Source organism: Rhynchophorus ferrugineus, unplaced genomic scaffold, assembly GCF_030347505.1.
Source record: "Rhynchophorus ferrugineus isolate W39M unplaced genomic scaffold, kcgeb_rfMv2 rfM1, whole genome shotgun sequence".
In the NCBI taxonomy this organism is placed as follows: domain Eukaryota; kingdom Metazoa; phylum Arthropoda; class Insecta; order Coleoptera; family Curculionidae; genus Rhynchophorus; species Rhynchophorus ferrugineus.
The window spans coordinates 46223103-46245545 of record NW_027472580.1 but is presented as its reverse complement, the minus strand read 5'-3'; the positions used below and the strand labels follow the sequence as shown (position 1 = coordinate 46245545).

Here is a 22443-nt window from a genome sequence, read left to right as displayed (position 1 = left end):
TATACATTGTTTTAATATTTTTGTGTCATAATTAGACCTTCTATCATCTAGTAATGGCAGAAAAATCTTGCAAGGTGGGGACCAGTCAGTATTGTGTGAACATCATATTAATTTGTTTACAGCAATAAGATTATTCTAATATAAGTATTTACTATTTTAAGTATCTTTAATTGTGTCTAATAATGTAATATCGAGGTAAATACCACTGTTGATAACATTTGAGATTATGTCACATTTGTTTTGTTTATTGTGTATATGACTCCCTAATAATTTTGTTCGTTTTTCAGTTACTAGATAATATAGAAAATTATATTTAATATAATGTGACTGGTTTAATCGTACAAGTGTGCATTAAGTCAGTATATGTTTCTACAAGATTAAAATACCAACCAGAGAAAAGAAAATGGGCTTGCAACTAAACTCACTAAACACTGCTGTTCACTACTGACCATATATTCTCAAAATACGAAGAGAAATATTAATTACATCCAAGCCTTCCACAAGTGTCAATCAAATCCCATTATGCTTAAATGATGAAAAGCCAATATTAAATATCTGGTTTCTTGTACATAAAATAGTGCCACATATTTCATTGAACAATGTGATTTTATCAAGTTTTTACAGCCTGGTATGTGTGTTATGCACAGACAGTGGATGAACCACTGAAAGCCAATGAAAGAAACTAAGCAGATATTTAGTTTTCATAATTCATAGGGGAACTTAATATGTTAAAGTATGCCTAAATTTGGTAAAGTACTTGATGAAGTATTGTAGTACACATGCTTATAAGATTGTAAGACTGTGTTATTAAAATATTACAAGGTAATTTGAACTGCGAAAAGTTTCAGAAAATCAAATTTCCATCATGATTTTTATAATTTAAACCTTTTTTGTATTGTAGTTATTATCAACTATGTAAAATGAGTATTTTGGTTTCATCATAAAAATTTTCAGTAGGTGTGCCAATAATAAAATTTTGGTTTGTTTTACCAAATATAGAACACTTGATCTAGTATTCATAGGGCAAACATTTTAGTATTTTTTTAAAATTATTATTTAAGTTACGTTTAAGTCAGATGGTACGGTTATTATCGACGAATCGATTGTGGGTTAATTTATGTTATTTGCGTTGACAAATCAATATTAAGTTTTTTGCCGGCTTGGTGGCGCAGTGATAAAGGCGATGGGACGGTCCTCCTACTGTTGCGATAGCCGCGGGTCCGGATTCGAACCCGCTGGGGCATGGTCGTAAATTTATGTTTGTGATTGTTTAAAATTTGTGAATGTTCTAGGCAAGAGTGTAAAATCCGACAAGAAAAATGATCCCAGTTACGCCAGTAACCAGGCTGGGTAAGACCGGATGTCTTTTGGGATGATTTCTAAAGTTGGTCACTCGCCAGTCGGTAGGCTTAATGCTGAGGACCGTGGTTCGGAGCCCATGTTAAACTTTAGGCCCAGTCCAGATTAACCCATAGTTGGTAAAAGGAGACTTTAAATATATATATAAAAAAAATATTAAATTTTTTCATTTATAATTTTTTTCCGTCGGTTGCACAAAACTGCTTTTTTAACAATAATCAAGTGCAATATTAATAATCCGAATAAAATTAAAGCGCGCTACAACGTTCAAATCTTGGAATGCGGAAATGATGGTTAGGAAACGGTAAGTGACGTCAATGTTTCGTAGCGCTTTTGATTGGTGTCTGGCTTAACACGGTGAATTTTGAAATATTGTGTTTTTATTTCTGGTAAAAACTTAATAATCCCACTTTTAATTTTAAAATAAATGCATTTTTAATAACATATCTATAGTATATTATTATTATAAATCAATATTTTTGGGACATTTTATTACAGGCGTCTAATCTGTTGTAGCACTAAATTATGTTTTTTTCTTTTTTTGTCAACGACATATATAATATTAAATGAAGTTTTATCGTATACAAAATAAACAGCTTTACTTACACTGCAAATCTAATCCCTAAAGTTGATTATTTTTTGTTCCAGGCAAGATTTATTGAAATGGAATGGCTGGGGATACAAGGATTCCTATTTCACAATGAATGACACGGTAGCCTCTTTCACGGGCAAAAGGTATGTTTTATTTATTTTAAGCCTCGATTCCATCACTTATGTATGTACTTTCAAGACGTTTTAAGGACTAAATATATATAATTCACGTAGAACGAAGTCAATAGACATTTTTTTCTATTATTGTGTACTTTGTTTTATCGTCGGTTTTGTGTCTTGTTGAATAAATTATATTTATTTCATTTTGTTTGATTCTGTGTGCTGTAACAATCTTGTTGAGGTTAACTTGGTATTTTTATACGTTATAATTCACTAATTATTTATAACTTCAAAAATTAAGTCACACGCCTGACTTATTTTTTATAGATTTTTCAGCAGATCAGCATTTGTTTATCTACAGTTTTTCCCATATTTTTGCAATATAGTGATACAAAATGACGATGTTGGTTTGACAGTGATTTAATCACTGATTTATTTTCGCACTTCTTCAGCATATTAAAAACGTATGCTAGTCAAGTAGCATTTCAGTAGTAGAAGGCGTTATATCTTGTGAGTACGTTGGATGCAACAGATCTTCCAATTCGGGGTAAAACATTATTTTCTTGTAAATATAAATGGGTTTTTTTCTTGTAAATTATTGTTTGTAATAATGCATCATTCACTTTGATTAATAGGCATCTGCAGTAATAGTAACATTCAGTTTTAGCAAACTGTAATAAACACCTTACACTGATTCCACTATGATAGTTGAAGATTTTATGGCCATGAATATTTCACTTAGTTGTCGATATAGACTGGACTATCCTAGACTAATTTTGCGCTAAGGGTTACCAAAGTACATTCAGTTTTTATCGCCAATCATAGACTAAATAAAATTGTTTTTGCGTGACGAGCAATAAAACCTCAATATTGAAATGGTTCAGAATGACAATTTAAGTTAATTCTACAATAGCCTTTTTCGAATCTTCTCTATTATTCCCATGGCATGTGCATGTAAACGTCAGGAATAGTTGATGCATCAAGTGCTAAGGTATCTGAAAGTTTTTTGGGAGTTTCAACTGGGTTTTGGCCCAATAAGTTTTCTAATTAAATTAATTTTTGCTCTTCTAGATCGTTTTTTATCAATGAATTTCTAAAAATGTTTGATATTTTAGTTAGTTCTACGATTAGCATCTTAATATATTGTATATCTCAATCCCGCCGAATTTAATAGTTGTTTACATTGATACTTCAGATTTCTATCAATAGATAACCTCTCATACCAGGTAAAATGAATGTCGGCTTAGAAACACGTACATACTTAAACCAGAAAATTTGGAATTCTCGATGCGATCAATTCATTTTTGAAATGGAGCCAGAAGTGTCTTCAAAAGAAAGCGATGGCTCAATTATCTGGTTTCTGCTTTTTCGAATATACAACGATAACTTTATAGGCTAACAAAGCCGTGGCTACAGCAATTTTAAATATAAGAGACGTAAAATAAATTGAAGAATAAAACGGTTAACGAATAATATTATACCTATTGTACCGTTTCAACTATGTGCCAATGTTTTACTTTTACATCTATACTAGCATCATCTTTATATAAGATTAGAATTTTTCGAATGATATATTGTATGTTGTTTGTCTTAGATATTTTCCGTTTATGTAATGCATCACTTCATATTTAAAGATAATTCAAGACTATAAATATATAAATATTGACGATAGAAAGCTTCAAGCTATGCAAGCAGTAAATCTAATACAGAAACTGTTTTTGTTTTTCGCTCTCAACATAATCCACATTTCTTTTATAAATAAATTGTTTAATTATAGCGGTTATATGCGATAAATAATAAAATTCCATATAAAAATGATGACTATATAAAATCATCCATTGTATGTTAATAAAAACAGTATTAATAATTAGAATCAAATTTAGGTCAAAATATCAAAAATTAAAACAGGATCAGGTTAAATAATTAAAGTAGTATTTATATTACTTTGCATATGATTAAAAACTATATTTTGTTAGTTAGTAGGGCCAGTTATGATAAAAATAACGATTTACCTTACGTAAAATAGGTTATTTTACTAACTTTCGGACCAGATATCAATAGATTTATTTCAGAGAGATTTGATGTTCCAACTTTTATATCAATTTCAACTCTCAAATAACTTAATTCTCAAATAACTCAGATAGTTTACCACTTCGTAAATCAACTTCAGATGTATGCATACAATAGAAAAGATCCATAAGGAAGGAAAATAGCTATCACACGAATTGACTGAGAATTCCATTGCGAATCGTTGCGATATCGTGGCTTTATTGCTTATTAAGCAATTAAGGAGAGTTTTCTGTAGCTTATTGTGTCTGGCGATGAAAAGAGAAACTACTACGACAACACTAAGGGCAAAAAGTCATGGGCTAGTCCGGGAGAGCCATCCATATCGACAGCGAAGAGGAGTATTCATGATCATAAAGTCTTGCTGTGCATATGATGGGATCAGCTACGAGCTACTAAAAGCGAATGAGATTTGTTACTGTAAATGTGTACTGATATCAAAGCAACAAATTAAACTACATGTTGTTCCAAAACATACCAGAAATAACGAGTAACAGACACAAAGTCATCCTCGTGGTAGATATATATATATATATATATATATATATATATATACTCATGTCAAATTTGTTTGAAAACGAAATCAAACGTTTTTTCAAAACCAATTTTCATTATCAATGCTGTACATTCTTATAATCTAAATCTTATTCTAAAGTCTATCCCAACTTATTCTAAAGACTATTCTAAGTTATTCTAGAGATTATTATATTTCATTACTATATTTCACGTGTCTATACTATCAAGCGTGAGATTCAAAATACATATTAAATATGACAAGAATTGGGAATTATCACGACAGATACTCCTATTATCTATTATAAACATTGTGATAATAAAATATGATGGTATTGACAATTAATATTAATGGCAGTTAGTACTGTTGCTTTTTTTTGTTGCTGGTAAACTGGGTAAATAAGTGTACTGATGGATCATAGTACTGATAAATAATAGTACCGATAAACAATTGTACCGACAAGTAAAGGTACTAATGACGGTACTATTGAATGATAGTATGATAGTAAATAGCAAAGACGGATAATCATAACATACAACGGAATAATGGCAATAGTTGATAACAATCACAAACACGCTAGTCATCAGTTTCATTGCATTTCTGGCTTATAAAATAGTTATTATTTATATTTTATAGCTGCAACCATAACTTTTATTCTTAATTTACAATAATTTAAGAATTATGTCAATGATACGAATAACTAATAGAATAGAGTAATTTAAAAATATAAATAGATAAATAGATAAATATATAAAGAAAGAAATAGAAAATAATTCATGGAATAAATAAATTCAAAAGTGAAAACTGTAATAATATGTAAACAAACTCATCATTTGACGAAACTCAGGTTGGGCAGCACAAAACACAATAATATTAATAGAATAAAAAGGTAGTGACTATGAGCATCGCGCCTTAACAAGTGAACTCTTATGAAGTTCTGACGTCTATTGGATATATGAAGATATTACATCTGGCAACAACAGCCAGAATAGAATCAAACCTGTTTCCGGCGATCTGCAAGGATGACCCACAAAACATTAGAAGCAATAACCCAGCTGTTTGATTTCTTATTGTTATTTCAATTTTCCGAGAAAACATAATTGCTCTATAATAAAAAGCTACATTAAAATATATTAAATTATTCTTAAGACGTTTTCGCAAATGCTAGAAACTGTACGATATAACCGATTCTGGCGGTGTCAAAATGTCCCCGAACCATATGTGTTTTTATGTTTGTTTTATACAGAACCATTTTTAAAATAGTATGCTAAAGTAATTCACTTTTACATATATTGAATACTTTATCTCAATTATATTTAATATTCCAGATACTCTATAGGCAATCTTAGATTACCAAGACTGATGCCATGGGTTGCGCAAACTTTTAACATTGACTTTACCAAACCTAACGCGTCGAAGCCACAGCCCAAAGAAACTGACTATCCGCCACCGAAAGTGAACAATGAGAATATAGAAGCCTTTCAACGGTTGGGAGTTTCTTACTCAATCTCAGTGATGGATAGAGTAGTGCGAGCTCACGGACACACTCTTAAAGATATTTATACGTTGAAGTACGGTCGATTTGAAAGAATACCGGACATAGTCGTCTGGCCGAAATGCCATGAAGATGTTGAAAAAATTGTTCGACTTGCTGACGAGGAGAATATGGTGGTAAGTACTGACAAAATTCTTTTCGTTTTATTGTCAATGGTTTAATGTCACTTTTAACAATCCTTTGCAATCTGATATATAGGCCCATTTTGGCTTTAACATACACCAAAATTTTAATATAAATAAAACAAACTAAAATACTGTCATCAAATATAATTTATTTCAGCATTATAGTATATCATATGCATATATTATCGAAGGACTTAAAACTACAATTAATTATATAGTTAAAATAGTTTGTAGATTAGAGTCGTGTTTTATTATATTTACATTGAGTCCCAAGCGCGTTTTTATGTAGTGGTATCCCCCGGAGGCTTAATCCACCTAATTAACAATTATATATCCGAGTAATATATTTTACTTTCATTAGAGAGTATATTTACTTTTTTATGTTTAGTTTTTCTTTCCTTTGGTATAGTGTTTCTTTGTGAAGTGATTTTGATCTCACTGTCTTTCTTCTTAGTTTATTCTATTACTACCTATATACATCTTTCTTGATAAAACTAAATTTAATAACTGCATTCTTCCTAACGCATTTGGCATATCTGCAAAACAGTTACTATTATTTTTTCTTCTCAAATTTTAACCAAATGCTCATGTATATTCTGAACAATTACATACATATCTATGCATATACTCTACATTAAGAATTCCTACAGTTATTATATATTAATTATATATTCACCTTTAGTTGTTTCCACTCTCATCACTGTGTCTTGGATATTGTTAGCATTAAATCATAATCCCATAGTCAGAAAGTTTCATTCAAGTAATAACTAAGCTGTTAATTTCCAATCTATATAATATTTGTTCTCGAATTTATCATTTATCAATTTCTTCTTCATTCCTGTTTCCAACATGAAAAAGAATATATCCGCAATGAATTATCAATAAATGTCATTACTAATAAAACCTAATCAATTGTTATTCCAACGTTTACCAAAGTCTACCTAGATTTTATTATATGCTTTTAAAATAATACAATTTTGGGATATAAAATCTGGATACAAAAAGTTCCGTTAGACCTCTTCGATATTTTTCAGACTATCAGTTTCCTCTAACATAATTGTATTAATTTGTGTTTTTATACATTTCATATTTTTAATCTCGGATAGAGCATCAAGCTAATCTTGATTCGAATCCCCAAGACCAGGACAATATTACAGTCTGATATTTGTAACTTTGAGCTCCTTCAAAATCAATGCATAAGACAAATTCTATTTGATTCTTTCCGAGATCTATCAGAAATGTAGTTAACAGATCATTTGAAAAGTCCCCGGCCTGACACATAGATGGCGCTACTAGAATTAAATCTATATGTTTTTAGTTAACCCTAACCCTCAAAAAATGCGTGTATAAATTTGACAGCTGTCGGATCATTAGTTTCTGAATTAGAGCATTTTGAGTGAAGCAACTTTTGTTTTTGTGAAAAAAAATGCTTTTAAAATATTGCTTTTTGAAGGGAAAAATACAGTTGAAGCAAAAACTTGGCTTGATACCAAGTTCCCAGACACTGGCCAAGGAAAATGAACCATCAAGGATTGGTATGCTAAGTTTAGACGTGGTGAAATGAGCACCAAAGTCGGTAAACGCAGTGAACGCCCAAAAGAGGTTGTTACCGACGAAAAGATTTAAAAAATCCACAAAATGATTTTGATGACCGTAAATTGAAAATGAATGAAATAGCAGACACTCTAAAGATATCAACTGAACGTGTGTACATTATTTCATTCACGAATATTTGGGTATGAGAAAGCTCTGTGCAAAGTGGGTGCCTCGCGAGCTCACTTTTGACCAAAAACAACAACGAGTTGATGATTCGGAGCAGTGTTTGAAGATGATCAAGCGTAATGAACCCGAGTTTTTGCATCGATATGTGACAATGGATGAAACATGTCTCCATCACTTCACTCCGAAGTCTAATCGACAGTCATCCGAGTGGCCTTAAAGTGGCTTTAAAGCGTGGGAAAAAAACAATATTCAGCTGGCAAGGTTATGGCGTCTGTATTTTGGGATGCACATGGAATAATTTTCATTGACTACCTTGAAAAACGGCAGGACCATCAACAGCGACTATTACATAACGTTATTGGACCGTTTGAAGGACGAAATCGCCGAAAAAACGGCCGCATTTGAAGGAAAAAATGCTGCTTCACCAAGACAATGCACCGTGTGTGTGAGTGTGTGTTAGTGAAAACGATGGCAAAAATCCATGAATTGGGCTTCGAATTGCTTCCTCACCCACTGTATTCTCCAGATCTGGCCCCCAGCGACTATTTCCTGTCTTCAGATCTTCAAAGAATGCTCGCTAGGAAGAAATTTTCGTCGAATGAAGAGGTGATCGCCGAAACTGGGACCTATTTTGAAGCAAAGGACAAATCGTACTACAAAAATGGTATCGAAAAGTTGGAGAGTCGCTATAATCAGTATACCCTTGAAAGGGATTATGTTGAATAAAAAATACTAATTTTGCCAAAAAAATATGGTAGTTTTACTATGGTAGGCCGAGTACTTTTGAATTGACCTGTTATTTGTTTAAGATGCGAAAATCAATACACAGTTGAAGAACAAATGCAAAGATTACAATGCTTTTGACATGTCTGTCAATTGAAAGCCGAAATCGACCATTTTAGTAAAGCTAGCATATCCGAAAAAATATATAGATCAAAATCATAGAAATTTAATTATAGAAATCTAAAAACTATGTCAGATTTGTCCTACGGTATCAAGTAATTAATTTTATGTTTTCAGCACTTTTATATTCCACATAATATAATATTGAAGTGGTTTTCAAAAGCTTTTATGTATAACTTTATCGTTGTAGATGATACTTAGATTATGGGTAACGGATACCATAATTGTGATCAAAATATTTAATTGAACAAAATTCTAATGGGTTGTGTGTCGCTAAAATAGATTTTTCTTCCGCTTTATTCTATGATTATTAGCTTGATTATTATTGATTTTTTTTCGGAGCGTTGAAAATGTCTGAATTTATACCGAGTAAATCGCGGATATATCATTTTATGAAGTCTATTAGATGGCTCGATGTGTGAAGTTTATGACGTTTAAGACGAAGTGATTTGAAAGCATTACTTGACGAAACAACATTGATGCATTTAAGCCGAGCACTGTGGGAAAAACAGCCGCAATACGATCAAAGACACAACAGTGTTATTCTTCATGTTGCAAAGCCGGTGAAAACATACTTGGAAATATTAAAATGGGATCTACTACCCCACCCACTGTATTCTCCAGACCTTGTATTGGCCAGTCCTTCTGATTACTACTTATTCCGAAATATGAGTATTTACCTGTCTGAACAGCGCTTCACTTCTTATGAATATACCAAAAAATGGGCCGACTCGTGGTAAACCTCAAAAAAATACATCATTCTTTCGAGAGGGAATCCATTTTTTTTTGATTTGGAATCAATTAATTACAAATGACGAAGGCCACCAAATATTCACTGTTTTCAAAAACTCATAGTTTTCGCTCAAATCAATATTCGATTGCATCCACTAGTCCAGCTTCTAGAAAGTTTAAGCCGAAGAAATTTAGTTTTTGTTGGAACATCAGCTTGCAAACGAGGATCAAAAACAGACGTTGAAATACCAACGGTTCGGTTATCTGATAACCTGTAGAATGAGTAAGAATGAAATTTCGAACGAATTAATAATAATGACTTCTTTATCTAAGTAAGTTGAAAGTACAAAAATAGTACCAAAAAGTATGCCCAAGATAAATTAAAGAAGATAAAAAATACCAACCATTCCTATGCCAAAACTACTTTCTTAAAACTTCAAAAATAAATATTAGCCACACCTATAACCACGAATGCATCTGGGCTAGAGTACAATTAAGGTATATCAAAATATATCGAATATAATCCAATATATCCATATCCATAATATATCCAATATATATAATTATATATATCAAATATAATCCTTCCAATAAAAGAGTCAATGCATGTCATAGATGATATCGAATATTCTACCAAACGCATTTTGTAAAAATGTAAAATTCATTTTAAACTATGAGCGATTTTTTCCTTCTCAATTTACTCTAGTTAAAAAGAGACAGAATGTTGTCTGATGTGTCGAAACATTTAACCGAATCCATATATATAAAAATTCAATTTGTGTTGGTAGTGGTCGACCCTATTGTCAAATATCTACAAAATTTAAAGGTTATAAACGTTGCAAACCAAATGTTCAATTTAATGTGGCAGAATTGCGACATGCTTACGTCATAAATTTTGATGAGGTTTGGGTGTTTTATTGGATAGACTACACAAAATATATAGACTATATTGTTGATTGTGGAATTCGGTTATTAAGACTGATTAATAATAAAAATAAAATTAAACTAACATGTTAAAAGCCATAATTCAGGATTATCATCCTATAATATATAATATAAAGTTGAACAAATTGTGGTAAAATTCTTACATATAGCAACATATTTTCAAAACAGCAAAATGACGGTACAAAACTTAAGGGTAATAAAATAAACAAAAATTAATTTATTACTAAATCAATGTTAACATAAATGATGTTATTTCATTTCATTGTTCAATGTTTTTCAATTTCAAAATTTTTATATTAACATAATTTGTTTCAGATAATTCCATTTGGCGGCGGTACCGCTGTATCGGGAGCGATTGAATGTCCCACCAACGAAGAACGGCCTATTATTTCGTTGGATACGTCGCAAATGAACAGGATCTTGTGGCTGGACGAGGATAATCTTGTTGCCTGTATAGAGAGCGGGATAATAGGACAAGATTTGGAACGTGAGCTGAATAAGTTATCGTATACCGTCGGGCATGAACCTGACAGTTATGAGTTTTCTAGTCTTGGCGGATGGGTCGCCACAAGAGCTTCGGGTTAGTAAATAATAACTGGGATAATATATATAATAGAAGTGCGAATAATTTTGAGGGATTTATGTGCATTAAATATTTATGTTACTAATTCATGCCAAGACTTTCTCATTAAATATTACCCTTTATTTTGTAACTGCAGAATTGGTGATTTTTATAAACCATATTTCATACAAAAATTGAACATCATACAGTGATTAAATTATTTGTCAAAAAGGCTTAAAATCTATGGAAATTCGTATTGTATTAAAAAAATTGGTTAAGTTCATCTGTTTCTGACTTCTAAAACAATGATTAGTAAGTGGATTAATTTATTAAAAAAATAGTGACAAAAGTAAAAGTAAGTGAAAGTGTTAAAAGTAAAGGCAAGCAAAGTAAAGGATGTCTAAAATTTGCGGATATCAAAAAGGCATCCAGTGTATGTATGAAAGATATACAAGCTCTAAGAATGTCACTAGCTATAATAAGCAATATACTTTTACGAATCACTTATGATTCGGGATGGGACGGAATTAATACACCACTTATGGCCTTGGAACAAAAGAGAAACTTTATTTTGATCCCTGGTAGTTTATACAAGTCACAGCGCCCTCTATTAACTTTCCTTCCTCTTTTCTATTCTGGCTCTTGTATCGAGACAAGTCATATATTTAACATATACTGCATCCTCATTCGCCAAAAATAAAATAAGCCGGCTTGGTGGCGCAGTGGTAAAGGCGATGGGACGGTCCTTCTATTGTTGCGATAGCCACGGGTTCGAATCCTGCTGGGGCATGGTCGTAAATTTATGTTTGTGATTGTTTAAAATTTGTGAATGTTCTAGGCAAGAGTGTAAAATCCGACAAGGAAAATGATCCCAGTCACGCCAGTAACCAGGCTGGGTAAGACCGGATGTCTTCTGGGATGATGTCTAAAGTTGGTCACTCGCCAGTCGGTAGGCTTAATGCGGAGGACCGTGGTTCGGAGCCCACGTTAAACTTTAGGCCCAGTCCAGATAAACCCATAGTTCGTAAAAGGAGACTTTAAAATATATTAAAAAAAATAAAATAAAATAAAAATACATTTGAGTGCTACTTCAAATATTTTGTCTCTTGTTTTGGACTTTGGATTTGGTCATAATCTTGAAGAGACTAATATGTCCTGAAACGAGTTTTTTAGTATTATTTATTAAAATAGTAGAAAATATACAAGAAAAATCTTCATTCTATCTAGGAATTTTGTTTGTAAATTATCTATAAACCGATAAAACAATTCATTAAAAAAAAAACGCGAAAATGACTCTCACTTGCCAGATTCGATCTTTTAATAATTTAAAGTATAATTTTATAGTAATCGATGGAAATATAATTAATCATGAAATAAACAATGAGTAAATTAGATGGGATATCAGAATATAATATATGATTTAATTTTTTTTCAAATATTTTAAATATCTGTGTTTAATAATGGGTCCCAATATATGACAGTTCAGTCGTTTCTGGCAAACCATGAACCAAATACTGTCATCAAGTCTATAATCCACTTTCTTTCATTTTAAAATTTAAATTTACGGCAAAAGCTATTACGTTATTATACAACATTTAGCACGAAACAGCAAAATCACATGTTTTATCGTGATGCATTTATTTTGATATATATTTCCAGACCAAGGGTCTTTTTTGTTCTGGTAATGAATTTATCAGTTCTTTTGTAATGTATTAAAAATAACAATGCTTTTGACTGGTGTTCAATTTATCGTGGCGGATTGATGTATTTTCTAATTATCTTTTATCAAATAAATTATCAATCTTGTTCTAAATATGAAAATAACCACTTTTATAAATCTATTAATCCTATTTCATTAGATAAATTAGTTAGAAGTGCACTGGGGAAAATGTTTTATTATGTGATACAATGCTTTATAAAAGCGATCCCATAAGAGCATGATCATTTTATGGGTTCTGTGAAGTTGTCATAATAGAAATTAAGCGTCCAAGGGTAAAAAATTAGAAAAAAATTTAAAAAACTCAACTGAACAATATAATGGCGTATATGCAATTACAAATGTTTTTTATTCGACTTCACAAAGTTTACTTCTGCATAGCTAATTGCAACTACATTGTAAATGGGATGTTAATTTTTTTATTGAGTGTACATAGTACTCAAAATTAATTATTTTGATGCTTTAACTGTAATATAACAGTTATTAAATAAAGTTATAAAATGCGAAAGGATTTAAAACATAGAAACTATTAATTCACTCTAAAATACTATTTTATTTTATGGAAAGAGGATGCGACTATAAAACTACGAGGATTTATATCTATTAGAAAACAAAACAAACCCCTATCTAGGCGACGTCTGTTTTTACACATCTCGCTCGTTAAACTATTCAATCTTAACACAAGCTACTTACACATGATTTTTTGCGCGTTACTTTAAATTAGTTATGTAAATAGTGAATAAGGCTTGCTATTGAGTGGGCCGTTTGTAATTACTAATTCACAGTTTTTCGAGTACAGTACCAGTTCCCGAATCGTTATTTTCTAACATATATGGAACTAATAACGTAAAAAAAACTTTAAAACCTACACTTGCTTTTTTTTTTGTTCTGGCCTAAAAACCAGGCGGTGGAATGCATGACGCATACCTGGTCGCGGAGACTTGCCCTGGAGTGACAAGTTGGACCGGGTTATGTGGGACTGCCTCTGGGCTTACCAATACACTAAACCGAAACCGCCTCACAGTTGACCCCTGTGGATCACTACTGCTACTGCATTAAATTTGGGGATATGGCACCCGCTGATCGGGCAGCCGTTATTGGGCACGAGAGCCCGGCGATTCTATTGATTCGCGAACCTGAGTTAACACACAACTGGGTACTGTTGTATGGGGGCAAAAGTTATGACTGTAGCGACGGATGAGGTCGTTTCAGCCTGGAAAAGGGGGAGAGCTTAGCGGTGACGCGGTGCTAAGCTCCCAGCATGTCGACCAGCTCGCGAACAAGCGCGTTTTCAGAAGAACTTGAGCTGAGTTGTTGTTTGTGGAATGATTGAGATATGAAGTGCTTGATTTCTGGAGTGTCAGTTTCCCTATGGATTTGATTATTTCTGACAAACCATGGAGCGTTTAATATTCTCCTGAGGAGCTTATTTTGGAAAACTTGAAGCCGTTTGACCTGGTTGGGTGTAACAAACTTGAAGTAGACATTAGATCCGTAGAGGAGTACGGACCGAATTAACATCTTGTAAAATAAGCATTTGATGGAGATGGGAAGCCTGCTAGAAGGGCAGATCAGAGGAGATAGCAGGTTTGCTATCCCCGAACCTTTTTGGATTGCTTTCTGGATTTGGGAATGCCAACCGAACCGCCGGTCGAAGTGAAGACCTAGGTACGTGACGTTATCCAGCCATGGAATTATTGCGGTGTCGATCTTAAATTGCGAGACGCGCAGTGCGTAACGCTTCTTGTGGAAAATGATGGCCTGGGTTTTCAGGGGGTTGATTTGCAACCTCCAGAATTTGAACCACTTGACCGCATGATCGAGCTGCTTCTGTAAACGCTCATGAATTGTAACTTCGAACCTGGCGGCCGTGAAGAAAGCAGTGTCGTCAGCGTAAAAGGCGACGTCAATATGCTCTTTTCTCGGCATATCTGAAATAAAGAGATTAAATAAGGCTGGGGCCAGCGGGGAACCTTGAGGTACGCCAGCATCGATTTGTTTACGACTGGAAAGTGACGCCCTGATCTTGACCTGGAAAGATCTGTCCGAGAGATAGGACTTGATGAGAGCGGTTAGGTCTTCTGGGAGGCCTAACCGCACGCACTTTGCGAACAATCCGTCGTGCCAGACCTTGTCGAAGGCTTTGGTTAGGTCCAGAAGAACTGCTCCAAGCTTTTTACGTTGGTCAAGAGCATGATGGATGTGTGCAGCCAGACGGGAAGCTTGATGGACGGATGAGTGGTGAGCGCGAAAGCCGAATTGTTCATCTGGAATGATGTTGTTTTCCTTTGTGAAAGAGTTGAGAGCGTAGAGTATTGCCCTCTCGGCAAGCTTCGAAATGGCGCTGAGAAGGCTGATAGGCCTGTAATCAGATGGAGATGATTTTGCTCCTTTCTTGGGTATAACCGCTATATGTGCGTGTTTCCAAGACGCCGGGAAGTGTTGCAGTCTCATGATGGAGTTAATAATGTTTGCCAGTTCTGCGAGTTGCTTATGCGGGAGCTTTTTTAACTGGGTAATCGATATTCCATCGAAACCTGGAGATTTTTTGGTTTGAAGTTTGCCGATCATAGTCTGTAGAGACTTTGGAGATACAAAATGGTTGAGAAGAAAGGCGGGGGTTACTGGTCTTTTGACGGAGTTGGATTCGTTGATGACAGTGTCAATGTCTTTAGTTTTAGTGTTCTGTGCGGGTGGGAGGCATTTCATTTGAGCTTCGTAGGTCTCTGCAAGGAGCTCGACTTTTTCTTGGTCAGTGACTGCAAAATTTCCTGTAACCGCTGACTTCAGGGGAGGGATGACATTGTGCGTCTTCCCCACGAGGCATTTGGAGACACGCCAGAAGGAAGGGGGGCCATCCAGCCTTTGGTCCGCGAGAAATGAGTTCCATTTCATTGCTCGCCAAGTCGAGACGGCCGCCCTTGCCCTCTTGCATGCTCTGTTCGCCTCCCTTTTGTCTGCAGCATCAAGGGTGAATCGAGCTAATCTGCATAAACCGTTTTTGATGCGAATTTCACGTTTAAGAGAAGCGGGAAGATTGTTTTTCCACGGCTGGGGTTGTGATGAAATTTTGACTGTGGAAGATTCGTGAGCAGACTGAATATCGCGAGTTAGCTTGAGTACGGCTTCCTCGAGGTGTTCTGGTGTGTTAATTTTCGGAATTGGATCGGATTTCAGGAGAAGAGATTGGTAGTTTTTCCAGTCGGTTTTTTTTCCTGAATCTTGTTAGTGGGACTTGAGTGGTGGCGCAGTTTCCGAGTTTGAGAAGGATCGGACGATGATCAGAGTCTAGTTCGTCAAGGACTCGAACTTCGGAATCGCGATTTACGTCTTGAAGAATAAAGAAATCAAGGATTCTTGCTGCGCCTTGAGAGACTGTACTAGGGTGATACCCACACTTGCTTATTATTACATATGAAAGCACAGTCTAATGACACATCTTACGGAAAACGGAAACGTTGTCAAACGGATTTGTTACCCATTAATGCCTCAAGTTAACTTGTAATTAACTAATTTACTTTATATATTTTCATATATTATTTTAAATTTTGTTTTAACTATTTATTAACAATCACCTATGAAATATAATCAGTAGCATAAACTTTTTATTGTTAGAAAAAATTACGGTCGAAAAGGATGAATTAAAAACCGGTTTCGTTACAGGAATGAAAAAGAATACTTACGGAAATATAGAAGATTTGGTCGTTCATGTTAAAATGGTAACCCCTAGAGGACTACTCCAGAAGAATTGCCAAGTTCCCCGGATGAGTTGTGGTCCGGATTTTAATCACGTCATTATGGGATCGGAGGGATCCTTAGGCGTTATAACTGAGGTCATATTAAAAATAAGGCCTTTGCCAAAGGTGCGCCGATATGGATCTATAATTTTCCGTAATTTTGAAGATGGAGTAGGATGTATGAGGGAAGTAGCCAAAAAAAGGTAATTGAACTAATTTATTTTTAAATATTCCAATTATTTTACTGTTCTGACAAAAAATATTACACTTTTTGTCTTATATTATTTAAAATTTGACCGTAACTTTTTTGTTATTTTGAAATGAGGTCATTAGTACCCTCGAGATATGTTTTATTCAGCTAATTTCATTTAGTTCACTCACCCTTCATTTTTCTGCTGTATTAGTTTTCACATTATCTTATTTTTTATTCGGATGATACATCTTTTTGTAAATAATTATGTAGGTAATTATTGGTTACGTCCTTAGTCCCATAACCATATCGTTTTACTACATAGAGAGATTTTTCAGGAAAAAAAATAAAAAGTAGCATACCCCTCAACATTTGTGCATTAACATGCGGCACTAAAAAAAGAAAGCACATAACCGATAATGTAAACATTGATTCTACATCCTACCATTAATTTCGATGTTCATGCAATGAAATAAAATAAGCTAGGTGTATGAGGTATTAACGAAATTATTTTTTCTTTCAAAAACTCATGTATGCCATTATGTATAGAATATATATGATATAGTACGAATATCCGTTGTACCTTCTCACTGAACCAGATATCTGAGTGATCCAATTTTCCAATTGTACTGGTGCATAGATTCCGAATTTAAGCGACGTCTTTACTTGTACAGAGCTACGGCTTTATAAAACTCATTAAGGAATATATGGTCATGGTCAAATCATATGATCTTGGTAGCCAGTTCACGTTATCCGTACAAGAGATCGTCACACTTAAATCATTCTTGCAGAATGTCCATAGTGGCGTCGACTGTGTAAGTCCATGTTCAAAACAAACTCAAAGAAATCGATTGTCATTGTTTTGTACCGCTCGCCGTTAATGCTGATTACGTCACTAACACCGTTTTAAAATAAATACTTCACCAAAAAAATAACCAAAATATTCAAAAATACACCTCACCACTAAAGATTTCAACCAATATCGGGACTCTCTTCCTAACGCTCCTAAGAACTGTTACTGAACGTATGGCGTCTTATGTGGTCTCTAACTTTGAATCTTTGATGGATATTATGGATACGGCCACATTCCCAACTTATCTGGCTTTTCTTCCACGCACATATGAGAGTTGAACTTTTAAACTAACGACCTCATTTTGATAATAAGTTTGATAATTTTGGGCTTGGTGCACAATCGTGTAAATCGTTATGACGATTTGAATGAATTCCACAACTGTAACAACACGTTTGATTTGTTAAATCTATACGCTTAATTCTTTTTTAGTAATATTTTTCAAGTTAGCTATTTTTGTCGTGATTTTGTCAAATAACTTGTACAAAGCGACTTCGATATGCTTGAGTTATAGTTTTCTCGTTCTTCAACTAATCGTTATAGGTGAATCCTGAAGTTTTAACTGTTTTTTATTTTTATTTGGAGTATATTAATATATCAATATTTCCTACAATTAAAAACTCCAAAGTCGACCACACAATTACCATATTTATGGTGAAAAATATTACTATTATTATTAATATTATTTTACAATTATCATGATTGGAGACACAAAAATGTCGCGATTCAAGGACCATAAAAGTGTTGATAGCTATGACTAAAAATGTCACTGTTGTTAAAGTCAAACCAATATCAACGTTGCAAGCTTTGTTTATAGGATCTAAAAATTTATTAAGTGAACCATGTGATATAACAGATCTTCCCATATTACTTAAATGTTTCGTATAAGAATTTTCCAATGTGCCTTTTATATAATGTAAAAATAATATCAAATGCATATTTAATTATACTAGATGTCAACCAGCATCTATCCGACTGATGGACAACGACCAATTCCAACTGGGCATGATACTAAAACCAGAAATCAGTTTTATGGAAGCGGCAGTAGATGCTTTGAAACGAACATACGTCACTAAAATTAAGGGATTTGATCCGACGGAACTTTGCGTCATGACCCTGTTATTCGAAGGCGATGAAAATGAAGTAAAGGCCAATGAGAAGAAAATTTACGATATCGGAGCTAAATTTCGTGGTATGCCTGCTGGGCAGAGCAATGGGGAAAGAGGTTACATGTTAACCTTCCTGATAGCTTATATTCGAGTAAGTTCGTTATGATATTAGTTAAATTGTTCCGATTCTAACAACTCATTTTAATTTTAGGACTTAGCCATAGAATTTAATGTAGTAGCCGAATCGTTTGAAACATCGGTTCCTTGGGACAAAGCGCTTCAATTGGTCCGGAACGTAAAACACGTAATTGCCAGCGAATGCTACAAAATTGGAATAACTCATTTCATCATCAACTCCCGCGTGACTCAAACTTACGACGCCGGGTGCGTCATTTATTTTTACTTAGGTTTTAACTACGGTAATCTCCCGAACCCAGTGGATGTTTTCCATCATCTGGAAGAAGCTGCACGTGACGAAATCATTCGAGTTGGCGGTAGTATATCCCATCATCACGGCGTAGGGAAGCTACGGAAGAAATGGTACGCGGATACGGTGTCGAAAGTGGGTACCAACATATTCTTAGCGATTAAGAAAGAAGTGGATCCAAAAAATATTTTTGCTACCAACAATCTGATGACGACTGTTCCCCAAGCCAAACTTTAACGCGACTCTTATGTGGTGTTTGTTTTTATGTGTGATATTTAAGGTAGATTGTGTTCAATATGTTTGTACAAAGTGATAATCACCATTTAATGGAGATTAAGGAAATACACTTTAATACTTTTTCTTGAGTTTTTTTTATATAACATTATCGCAATTTATTGATAGATCCTAAAAAAACAGTACATCGATGGGATATAAGCAACTGGGGGTAAATAAAGGGACTACATAACTAGGAACTTCTGAAAATTAAACAGACGCTCAAAATGGAATATACAGAAGAGCATGCAAATATTATACAATTGAACAAAACTATAACCTCCGAAATCTAAAACAAAAATAACTTATCTAAAATAAAAACAGTAATTGTTATATGTTCAATGTCTTTAAAAATGTTCTAACGTTCAGTTATAATAAATTTTCATATTAATATTGTTCAAAAAATTATTCGTAACCAATAACATAAAGACCAAAACGAGTGCGAATTTGTGTGATTATGTGGCAATTTGAACTCAACTTTTGTCTCAAGACAGCCTATGCTGAATTTATTTACAGAATTGCAGTCATATCTTTTTTAGAATTCCGAAGAGTCCCTATTGGGACCTATGCTGAATTGCAAGCTATTGCAAGACCTTATTTAATTATTTAATAGATCGGTTCTTCTGACAAGCAGCAAATAAGAACACTGACTTAGCGGGTAACCATGCGAGCTCAGAGTTTAGCTCCTCGGCAATAACGTACTAGGATCGAATTTCGCTGGCGCTAAAGGTCATTTAAGAAAGTTTAATGTTCGTAAAAATTAAGTAAGTGTGTTGAAAGTCGATAAATAACACAGTAGTGTTGATTGCGACTATAAAGAGATATAGAACACTATAGATTAAAATGACAAATCTAGCCGCAGGAAAGAAACAGGGGCGATAAAATCATTATTTATATGCCATTACGCGTCTTTTCCAAGTTGTTATTTTTTGGTAGGTTTATTTTCATAAAAAATAATTTTCTTCAACAAAGTTTTAGGCTAGAAAAAAATAGAAAATCGACATTAATTTTTCTCCCTTCTGACTTTTAACTTCTTCTTCTAGCTTCTTAGTAAATGTGATTTACTATTGAATAATAAATATTTATTTTTAATAACTGCTTGCTAATAAACGAATTTAATAACGATAGTACATAAACCTGTATCGGTAATCCGATAATAATCGCCTTCTTGTTTTACTACTATAATGATTCCTTCACTTATATTTCTCCGCTTACTTTTGACAATGTTATTGGTACCATTCATTAAAAAAAAGAATATAAATGATATGAGTATGCCCAATGCTTTAAAACTATACACAAAACTTTACAGTAATAATGAACAATATCATCGTATATTACTGTATCCATCGATTCATATTTCATATGTTCAGTTGTTTCTGTAATGGAAAGGTATATGATATGAGCTGATTCATTTTTATAGTCAGATTAGCTCTTTCCTTTATCCACGATGAGCTATATATTTTGGTATGTTGATTATGTGGATATGTTTTATCCGTCAAAGAATATCACAAGGTTTAGTCGGCATTGTTAACTTCTTCTGGAATGCCTCCAATACGTTAGTCATAAATAATTCTCATGCACCCGTTAGCTCTTTTACACAAGATCATAAAATTTAAGATTTTAAACAAGCTTTAATGTCATATGTGCCTCTCTAGATACAATAGGCTATGTTTTACTAAAATGATCAGCCAAAAAAAAACAGCTAAATCACTTGTTTCATTAGTAAATTATTACTAATGGATGTTAACTGACCTACAATTTATTTTTACACTAACTTAACTTAAAACTAGGTATGTATCTAAGATAACTATTATTAACACTGATTTTTTTAAATTAAATAATCCGTGTCTTATTAAGGATCTCAAAACCTTTACCGTAGGCAATATTTTCCACACCTTGTAACAAACATTACGAATTTGAATCTGAAGCATCAAGAAAGATGAAATGTCGGTAATTAGTATACTTTCTTTATGGTTCTGATAGCCAAACTACTACAAGGGATTAATATATGAGTATGCATTTCTCAAATTGAAATAAAACTAAACTACTTAAGTTGAAGTTAAGAATACACTTGGCTTTATAATTGCCTGATATATCAATCTCTTTGATTTTAGGTCAAGTTGAGAGTATCTTCCGACTAACCAGTAGAGTTGCTTGACTTTGAGCCCAATCTGTTCCGCTTTTTGTCATTTCGCCGCAACGCAAAGTTAACATAGATAGATTTGGAGCTAATAAGCTGTATTTTCCAGTCTTTAAGTCGATTGTAAATCTTTTTGCTTGCTACATGTACTGTTTCTACAGTCTTAGGCAGAGATCTATCTTTTACCATAACTGTATCGTTGTAAAAGTGTTGATAATGCCCTTTCATGCGAGACTCTAAATTTTCTTTCCAAAAGATATGATTCCAGCAGTCAACAGCAATTTCGCGGGAGGAATTTACTCATTTTGTAGATGAATCCCTAATGTCATACCCTGTCAGAAGTTTGATCTACTGTCGAATGGTGATTTCGGAACTGGAAATCTCGTATTTCTATATATGGTTTAACACGTTTTAACAGCAGTTTCTTAAATAATTTTGAAATTGCAGGTAGCAGCGAAATAGGCCTGCAAGATCCAACTTGTTTTACTGATTTGTCATTACCTGACATTGATCTATAAGATTTTAATATATATAGGCATTGTAAACAAAACGATACAATACGTACAAGAATGAAAATAATTGGAATAAAGCATGAGGTGACTTTTATATTCTTGTTAAAAATATTAAGCAGGATAATGACACGTTTCTTTTAACAGAAAGAGAATATAGGAGAATGTAAGTAGAAAGCGCACAGTAAACAATGATAAAAGCAACAGAATCAAACAAGGCCAGAAGACGCTTTTTGAAGGATGTAAAATTATGTCGAAAGAGGCCATGTCTGCAAAAGAGCATGTCTAAGTGCTAG

The 22443-nt window shown here is 33.6% G+C and overlaps 1 protein-coding gene across 2 annotated transcripts in view; it reads left to right on the top strand.

Moving 5' to 3' along the window:
• Positions 1-19583, top strand: part of Agps (alkyldihydroxyacetonephosphate synthase) — a 36770-nt gene extending 17187 nt beyond the window's left edge. For both annotated transcript variants that reach the window (XM_076419684.1, XM_076419685.1), the window contains exons 2-7: positions 2008-2094; positions 5980-6322; positions 10949-11213; positions 16576-16852; positions 18643-18949; positions 19010-19583. In XM_076419684.1, the coding sequence (XP_076275799.1) occupies positions 2008-2094; positions 5980-6322; positions 10949-11213; positions 16576-16852; positions 18643-18949; positions 19010-19462 (1732 nt within the window). In that variant the 3' untranslated portion in view covers positions 19463-19583. The remainder of the gene's footprint in view (positions 1-2007; positions 2095-5979; positions 6323-10948; positions 11214-16575; positions 16853-18642; positions 18950-19009) is intronic.
• Positions 19584-22443: the final 2860 nt, after the last annotated feature.